We start from the raw sequence: 9,488 nt of genomic DNA on the forward strand, positions 1-9,488 counted from the left end.
ACCTGAAATGTCCAAAGCCGTCACAGTTATAGCATCTTTTATTTGATTTATCTACATAGTTATAATTAAAGTTGTTGTTAGATGGTGACGGACTCTTCTTCATGAATCTCCCAAATTTCTGAGCTAGCATCGCCATCACATCTTCACTGATCTGATCAGCGTTTTTGACTGGAGCCGGAACGGTTGATACTTGGACCGTCGGTTCCACCGATGTAACCAAAGCTCTGGTTGCGGTTGATGTGGATGCCTCATCTTCGATCCGAGACTTAATCTCGAACTCGTAGGCTTTCAGATCCTCAAACACATCATGCAACTTCATCTGCCCGAGGGTGCTTGATTCTCTCATCACCATGGTCTTGATATCCCATGTGCTCGACAGTGATCTTAAGGCTTTGATGATCACTTCTCGGTTGTCATACTTCTTTCCGAGTGTTTGAAGCTCGTTGACCACACTGTTGAACCGGTTACTAAATTCCTTCATGTTTTCCCCCGATTTCATCCTAATGTTTTCATATTTCTGTGTAGCCACCAAGATTTTGTTCTCCTTTGTTCTTTCGTTTCCCTCATGGATCTGAATGATCGTTTCCCAGGCTTCCTTTGCATTGTCACAGTCCGATATCTTGTTCAAGGTGTTATCATCTATGGCCTTGTAGATGTGCTTCATGCAATGGTTGTCCAGGTTACTCCGTCTTCGATCTTCATTTGTCCATTGATCTGACTCCTTGTTGATCTTGATCGGTCCTTCTTTCAGGACTCGGCTCATTTCATCATCTAGGGTAATCAGATGTAGATACATCTGTTTCTTCCAACTGCTAAACGCTTCACTGTTTAGCATTGGCGGCTTGTTGCTGTGGGTCATGCTTCCCATTTTCTTTGGTTGCTTGAGTGCTAAGAACCTCGCTCTGATACCACTTGTTAGGATCGGGGACGCCCTTGGAGGACCGGGGTGTTTCCGGATTTAGGAAGGGTGGTCTCTTACACAACACACAACACTTTGGTGATAGTCCGGTTAGAGACTATAACCGTTCTCAGCACCTCGCAAACTGTCACAGACTCTTGAACCGGGTTCAAGGGCGGAAATGTTTGTTTCAGTCTGAAGCAACGTATGCGACTTGGATGATGTTTAGAAGGAGTCGGTTTTAGATGGAGTGTATGGACCGGTTTACGGAGTAAGATTGATTTGGTTTGAGGTTAGATTAAGTGAATAAGCGGGAAATAAAAGAAATGACACGAGGCAAGATTTTTTATGGATGTTCGGAGCAAACCCTCCTACGTCACCCCTTCTTCTCAAGTTATGAGAAGGATCTCCACTAACTTTCAACGTTACAACAATAACACTGTCGGTCGAGCCTAACTCGCTACTCGCCGGTTACACCAACTCACTCTTGATGTAATACAATAACACAACACAAACACACACAGAAAGCTTCCGGTTATGACACACCGGTTTAGTATCGTTCGTAAGATTTTATCTCTCTAAGATTTTGTAAATTGCTTTCTTGCTTGATTGATCGATGATGCTACTACTGCTGATGATGCTTTTAATGAAGTCGATTCATCTTCCTTTTATAGTAGATGAAATCCCAACGGTCACATTTCTCTCTCACCGTGGGATTGGTTGATCCATCGTCACGCCGGTGCAGAAGGGTTACTTACACGTTTCACCTTCCTCAACACTTGGCAGGCATGCAGACACCTCTGAGTGTAGGATGACGTAACCGGTTTTCAGATCCGAACACGTGTCGGGCATGCACCTCCGGTTGTCAACATCGGATTAGTAAATCATCATTGCTTTCCTCGCATGCTTCCGATCGGATCTTATCTTCTTTTATCTCTTCGAGACACGTCTATTTCGTCATGTTACGTCACTCTTGTAGATTGTAGTTTCCAGTTTTGTCTTTTTCATAATATGATCCGGCTGGAATGTGGACTTTGTCTTTGCTAGCCGGTCTCTTGAGAGAATTGAAACCGGTTCCTTTGATCTTTGACTTGATCACTTGGAACTGATTTTCTTTGAGGTATTTCAACAGCCGGTTGATGAGGCTCCAACCGGTTCATACGGTTTTGATCTGTTTCTGCGCATAGAAGTTAACAACTGTTTAGTTTTTCTAGCCGGTTCCAAAAATCAAATTTACTTAATTTTTTTTATCACATCTCATAGGGTTCAAACTCCACTGAATTTTGTACGAGCTTATTGTTGTCGTTGCACCACTCCCACTTCTTCTCCTACTTGAACACGGTATTTCTACTAACACAGATTTCCTCACAAGCTGGATAAAGAAACATGTGTGCCTTGCTTTCGTCTTCAAACTTCATATTTCCGGTAATTTTCTTATCAAGCTCATCAAGCATCTCTTGATGCCCATCATATGGTTGCTTGCTCCATTGTCAAGGTACCACACATCGGTATGATTACACTCATTGTCACTTGTGAGAAGCTTCTCCATGAATTTCACTTCACTGTGCAACACCACATATGATTCCTCCGTGGACGTTTCTTGAACGAACTCTTTAAAGGTTGTCTCCTCATCTCCAAGAAAAGCATTTATCACTCCCTCAACAAACACTAATATTGGCTCCTCTTCATAGAAGCTAGTAAGGTTTGCCTCATCGTCTTTGGGCAAAGCATTCTTTACTACCTCAAAAAACATTAATGATGGCTCCTCGTCATAGAAGTTAGTGAGGTTTGTCTCATCGTCAGATGTTTTCGTAGGGCACTTAGACGATTAGTGTTCGTACTTTTGACAAGTGTAACAATTCATTGTGCTCTTGTCTTTGCGGGGATTGACATCTTCTTGTCGAGGTGAGCTTTTTCCACAACGTCGACCTCCACTTCACCCTTTTCCATGACTTCGGTTATCTCCACCATTGTCGCTGCGACTAACCAATCCAGAAGAAAAAATGACTTCTCCATTTTTCTTCATTCGTGACATCCATTAATCATGCGTGAACAATAAATTCTCCTCATCTTGGTCTCTGTATCTACGAAGTTTCTTCTCTTGGACTTTAAGACGACCGAAAATCTCCCTAACTGTCATATTCTTGAGGTAACCAAATTGCTTGATCACTGTAACGATCTACATGTATGTTTGTGGTACGACTCTAAGGAACTACTTGACGAAGTAGATTTCCTCTACCTTCTCTCCCAACAAGCGGATACCAGTCACGATGGATGTCAATTTCATGGCAAAATCATCCACCATTTCCCATTCTTCATGTGAATCGCGTTGAATTGTGTCTTCAAGGTTTGTACGTTTGCCTCCTTGACTCTTTCCTCTCCAACATGCATTGTCTTTAACGTCTTGCATGCTAGCTTGGTAGAATCCTTCTCGGCCACCATGAGAATGACGTCCTTGGGGAGCGCTTGATAGATGGCCGCATGAGTCATTATATCCTTCCATTCGTCGACCTCGTCGAGCATCATGACTTCCCACACTCCTTGTGCTTGTAAGTTTACCTACATCTTCAATGCCCACACTAAGTAGTTACTCTTTGTGAGTAACGAATAGGAGAGCGTAACATTCCCTTCTCTTCCAATCTTCATTGTCGCTGCATCTCTAGTTGATTTTGACGACATGTTCAATAGATAGGCTTTGATACCAAATGTTGTTTCTGATTATTGGATCTTCTAAGAACAGTTATGTAGAAATGAAACTCTAGAAAATACTGGGAAGGACAATAATATTTGTTAAATAAGAAAAGTCTTAAGAGTCTTAAGTGTTGTATATCAACCTTTAAAAACAACCCTTAAAAGGAGTAATTAACCTAGAAACCCTAAATTACTTATACATACAGCCCAAGCCCACTAATAATTAAATAAGCCCTAATTATATGAAATAAAATTAAGACCAACAACTCTCAATTTACTAACAATCAATGCTTAAACTCATAGACTTTCTTCGAGGGCGTCTTTTTCGCGGTCGTCTTTGTCTTCTTTGTGGTCTTCTTTATCTTCTTCACGGTCGTCTTCGATTTCTTCGTGGTCGTCTTCTTCGATTTGAGATTCTCAGAGAGAGAAATCTATAACTGAATTTTATGTGAGCTATTTTTCGATAGGAGAAGGTTATGATTTAATCCAAATCGAAAATAGCACATGCTGATTTATTTTTCAACATGGCTTGTTTTTTCACCTGGTTTCCAGGCGGGGGAATCGATGGGGGAGTCAATGCAAAATAAAATACTGTATATACACAAAATCAGTTATTCTTAAGCATACATCTTATCTTATATTCTCTAAAGAAAATTTTAGTTATTTATAATAAATAAGAATAATATAATAGTTATCCATGAATATTTAATAATAATAGTTGTTCTATTTTAATTTTAGATAGTATATTGTTTTATGATTATTCTATTTGGGGCTCGAATTTGGGTCGTTTTTACAAAAATATGTTTCAAACTTTGAATTGTTTCATATGTGACTCCACCTATCATAATTTTAATCATTTAAGGCTTTCATGATCGTTCATTTTCTTACTTTAACATAATTTTTTAAATTAATTTATCATATTCGTAAAAATAAAACAATAATTTATTTTTTCATTATTTTATTTTTCTAATTATCCAATATTACACATTTTTAAGGCATTCAAACCGTAGTTGACAGTTTTGAATGCATATATCTCTATAAATACTAAATTTAAAACAAAAATACGGTTTAAATTGGTAGACCATACACAAAATTATGTCGTTATAAAGTTTTTTTTAACAACAAATACAAAATATACATGTAATAATTTTTCTTAATTTCTTTTATTAAATTATACATTTTTTTAATCACCCAAACTAACTTCGACAAATTGGAAGGTGTAAATCTTGAAAATAATACTCAATTTTAACAAATACGTCCAAAATGTCTCAATATATCATTTCATTTAAAAACTTGAGAAATTTATTTGAAAAATAAAAATAATATGTTAAAATAAGATAACGGACATGTTATCCATTTAGAAAACCTCAAAAATTACTAAAATCTTGATAGTTCCAGACTCATCAAAGTTTGAGCTTCATTTAGTACAAATGATCATAGTTCGAACCTCAAATAGCAATTGAGACCATTATTTTATAAGTTTTTTTGTAATTTAAAAAAAATTACAATATTTGATTTAATGATTACAAAATATTTATAGTATATTATTAAATAAACAAGATAATGATAGTAGAAATAACTGGATAGAAATTAGTTAAAGTTTTAAAATATCTTGAAAATAAATGAAAAGGGAAAGTTTTGGGATTTGGAATAAAAATTTAGAATAATTTAATAACAAAATCTAATATAGATTTTGGAAATCGCCGAAACTTGTAAATATATATGTCACATCTCTATGCAAAATTGAAAATATTCCAACTTCTTTCGTCTCTTTCTCGTTTGGGCGTTGATCTCTTTTACACATCTTCGATTTTATATAATGTCTAGTATCATTCGTGAAGTTTGGAATTATAATGTTGTAGAGGAGTTTAATGTGATTCAGATGCTCCTCCCTTTATCTGTTTACGCCTCATTTGATATGGAATTCCCTGGTACCATCTTTCATCCTGACGTCCCTAAGCACTTTCTCTCTTCTCTCAGTCCACCCGTAAATTATTCTTATTTAAAGGCGAATGTGGATACCATGAAGTTGATTCAAGTGGGCCTTACTTTGTCATTTGTGCCCAACCCTCATTCTGGTGTTGTTAATTCTTATGTTTGGCAATTTAATTTAGATGATTTCGATGTGGATTCTGATTTTCAGAATCCTAATTCTATCACACTTTTAAGAGAAACTGGAATTGACTTTGTTAGGAACAAAGTTGAAGGTATTAGTTTAGGTTTATTCAGAAATCTTCTAATATCATCTGGCCTTCTGTGCGGCCCCTCTCATCTGAATTGGGTCACCTTTCACGGAGCATACGATTTTGGCTTTGTTGTCAAAATTTTGACTCAAAGACCCCTCCCACCCAATTTGATCATGTTCATGAGTTTGGTTAGGGAGATTTTTGGGGAAGCAGTGTTTGATTTGAAGCACATTGCGAAATTTTGTAGGGGTCTTTACGGAGGCTTAAGTCGATTGGCAGAAATCCTAAATGTGGATAGAATTTCAGGTCAGAGCCACCAGGCTGGGTCCGATAGCCTTTTGACCATGCATGTGTTTTTTAAGGTCAAAGAAATATATTTTAATGGGTATCTTGATTATCATCTTAATCGGTTCAAGGGAATCATTCACGGAATTGAATTGCCAGTCGAGTTTCAACCTCGTCGAATGTTGATGGTTCCTGTTTGGCCGCAATTTCCTCATGTTACCGGAACTATTTATAATGGCTTAGTTTTTTTATGGGGAGGAAACATATAAAATAAATGTGAGGATTAAAGTAATAAGTTATTATTGTATTTATAATTATGTTGTTCATTAAATTGAAATTTCAGGTTATGGTTAATATTTGCATATTGGTTATTGCCCTTGAATCTTTGTTTACTCATTTTGGTTTCAATAATAAATATTGTTGATGATAATTAAGATCATAGGACTAGAGAATCTCAACTTGTTATAAATAATTTTGTTTGTTGCCTTATTTGTGTATTGAATTTTATTTTTATTTTTTTTGGAAATAATTTATTGTCATTTAATTAAAATTTCAAAAAGGGAGAAATATACAATAGTATTGAGATTAGGACAAAACAACCATTTGTCCTAATTTTAAAAGCAAACAAAATTAGGAATTAAGAGTTCATCACTTAGAAAAAAAATACAACATACAAACAACCCACAAGAAAATACAGCAAGCAAACAATTCTTTTTTAACAAAATTGTTAGGATCGGGATGGTCGATAGGGGACCAGTCCGGCTAATCGGTAATCGCTTACAACACAACACAACTAGAACTAATCCGGTTAAAGACTAGAACAGCTCTTAACACTACACAGATTGTCACAGACTCTTGAACCGAGTTCAAGTGCGTAAATGTTCGTTTCAATCTGAAGCAACGTATGCGATTCAGTTTGGAAGGTATTTAGGAGATATGGGTTTAAGGAGAAAGCCGGTTCGGTTAAGAGAGTTATTAGTTATTTTGGTTTTAGATGATTCGGTTCGGTTAGAGTAGGTAAGCCGGAATGTAAAGATGGAGAACACGAGACATAATTTTATGGATGTTCGGAGCAAACTCTCCTACGTCACCCCTTTTTCTCAAATAGTGAGAAGGATATTCACTAACTGGAATATTACACAACACACTACACAATCCGAACGAGTCTTATTTACTGCTCATCGGTTACACCACTCACACAATGATGTAATACTTTTACACTTGGTAAAATACACAGATTTCTTCTTAGAACAATTTCACTTTTAGAACAAAATAGCTATATCAACTCAGAATGTTCTTCGGGCTTGATTATATGAAAAGCTTAGTTGATTCTTGCTCGCGCGCATTGTCTGTTTTTGTTTACTGTTCTTGGCTTCCTTTATATAGATAATATGACAACGGTCATATTTCTCACTCATTCATTGATTGGTTAGCCGAACCGGTCAGGTTCAGGTGGCGTGCACACCTTGTCATTTTGGACATCTGACAGACATACATTAGTCGGTCGCCTGTTTCAGAAGGTTGCTTGTGATCTTGGATAATTAATCATCATTTATTTTGTTGCATGATTCTGACTCGGATCACGGATCCTTCTTGTGTTCATTATCCAAGAAATTCATTACGTCATCTTTCACAGATTTCATTGATTTGAGTATTTTCCCGTTGGCCTTAAGATCTTCGATTTGTGAGCCAACCGGAAAGGATGTTTCATCCGACTTTTCATTTTAGTCGATCCGGTTTAGGGAAGTAACACCGATTTTCTTGATTGCCCAGATTTCATTGAGACAGAGTATCTCAACCGGTCCGGTGCGGTACCTGCAAAAAGGAGTTTTGAGACTAGTTAAGTTCTTTGTCCGGTTTAAAATTAACTTACTTAATTTTTCTAACAATTTCTCCTTTTTAATTATTTAGAATAAATATTCAAAACTTGTAAGTGTTGTCCGGTTTGAAATCGTTTTAAGAAGTGTTTGGCCGGTTAAAAATTAACTTTCTTAATTTTTCTAACAAAAACCTTCAACATCTTGAGTATCCAAAAACCAGCAACCAAGCATCAATTTATATCTCACCTTGAATATTTATTCCTTCGCAACTTCATCAAACATTATCCCCATCTTTGACAAAGCTCTCAATTCCTTATTGTGATTGAAAATTTTCTCTATGTGTGAAAAAGATATAAAACATCTATCATTTCAAATATGTTCTTCATTTCTCTTTGTTCTAGAGAACACTCTAGCATTTATCTTCATCCAAACATGATTCATAAGGCATCCATAGAAGAGTTTGAATAAATTGGCCTTAATGAGTTTCCTTTAGTCTTTGAAAGCACTAAATTTTTATACAACTCAAATTAAGCAAGAGATTTGTAAACTGAAATTGTTGAGAAACTTTCCTCAAAGATATTTAATGAAGTTACATTCACCAAATAAATGAGAGATTGACTATTCACAATCAATGCATAGGACACATCTAGTGTTAGGGATTGTCATGAACTAGCTCAAGCGATCTCTAGTCATCAACCTACCTCTATGAACAAGCCAAAGCGTAATCTGATGTCGAGGTATAATCCTAGAAGACCTTACGCAATGATTCCACTCCACAATCTTCCATCGAGAGCAAATACATTGCCATGCCATAGCTAAATTTTTTATTGATCTCAACCTTCCATTCATGCACATCAACCTTTTCATGAAAGGTTATACGATTAACATCTTGAAAGATTCTTGTCCCATCCAGATTTAACCTTAGAATATCATTGCATTGACCTTCCTTAACATCACGCATAGTTGTCAGTTGTTGTCCTCTTCTTATTCGGATGTTTCCTGCTTCATGTCTCATAATGAGGGAGACTCCTTCGAACCATGGATCATAACAGAATATAATGTCCCTCGCCAAATTTGACTTGATATAACAATCTCACACTTTATTACAGTTTCAGAATCTTCTTTAACAATCAAGACATGTTCTCATTCACCTTGCACGTCCAGATACTTCTCTCCATTTTCAGGAATCTAAAATGTACTCATTTGACCCAAAGTGAATCTTCATTTTATGCAATCTCCCAAAAGTGTTTATAAGTTAACATTTTGTTCTATTCTGTGTAGTTTTTGATACTGAGGCCTCCTTCTTTCTTGGGTTTACAAATATAATCCCATTTACCTTCTTTCATTCTCTCTCTTGAATGCCCCAAATAAGTCTCTCATCATTTTATCAAGTTCTTTGATCACCATTTTAGGAATAACAAGCTATTGTACCCAAAATCCAATGCTGCTCATTATGACCTTAGTAACCAACTCATTCTGCCCTCCTATGATAAGCTTTTTGAGGCCCAATCGTTTATTGAAATTTTGACCATCTCATTTAGCAATATGTAATGTGTAATTATGAGCAGTGTGGACGAGAGAGGCATTCCCAAGTACCGGATAGGCAGT

At 36.4% G+C, this 9,488-nt stretch overlaps 1 protein-coding gene across 1 annotated transcript; it reads left to right on the forward strand.

Moving 5' to 3' along the window:
* Positions 1 to 5,408: 5,408 nt before the first annotated feature.
* LOC124939384 (probable CCR4-associated factor 1 homolog 11) lies at positions 5,409 to 6,329 on the forward strand. The gene has a single exon (XM_047479867.1). It carries the CDS (start codon positions 5,409 to 5,411, stop codon positions 6,327 to 6,329), a length of 921 nt encoding a protein of 306 aa, XP_047335823.1.
* Positions 6,330 to 9,488: the final 3,159 nt, after the last annotated feature.

Source organism: Impatiens glandulifera, chromosome 1 (assembly GCF_907164915.1).
Source record: "Impatiens glandulifera chromosome 1, dImpGla2.1, whole genome shotgun sequence".
In the NCBI taxonomy this organism is placed as follows: domain Eukaryota; kingdom Viridiplantae; phylum Streptophyta; class Magnoliopsida; order Ericales; family Balsaminaceae; genus Impatiens; species Impatiens glandulifera.

Coding starts and splice junctions, on each gene's coding strand:
- LOC124939384 (XM_047479867.1), top strand. CDS start 5,409: ATGTCTAGTATCATTCGTGAAGTTTGGAATTATAATGTTGTAGAGGAG.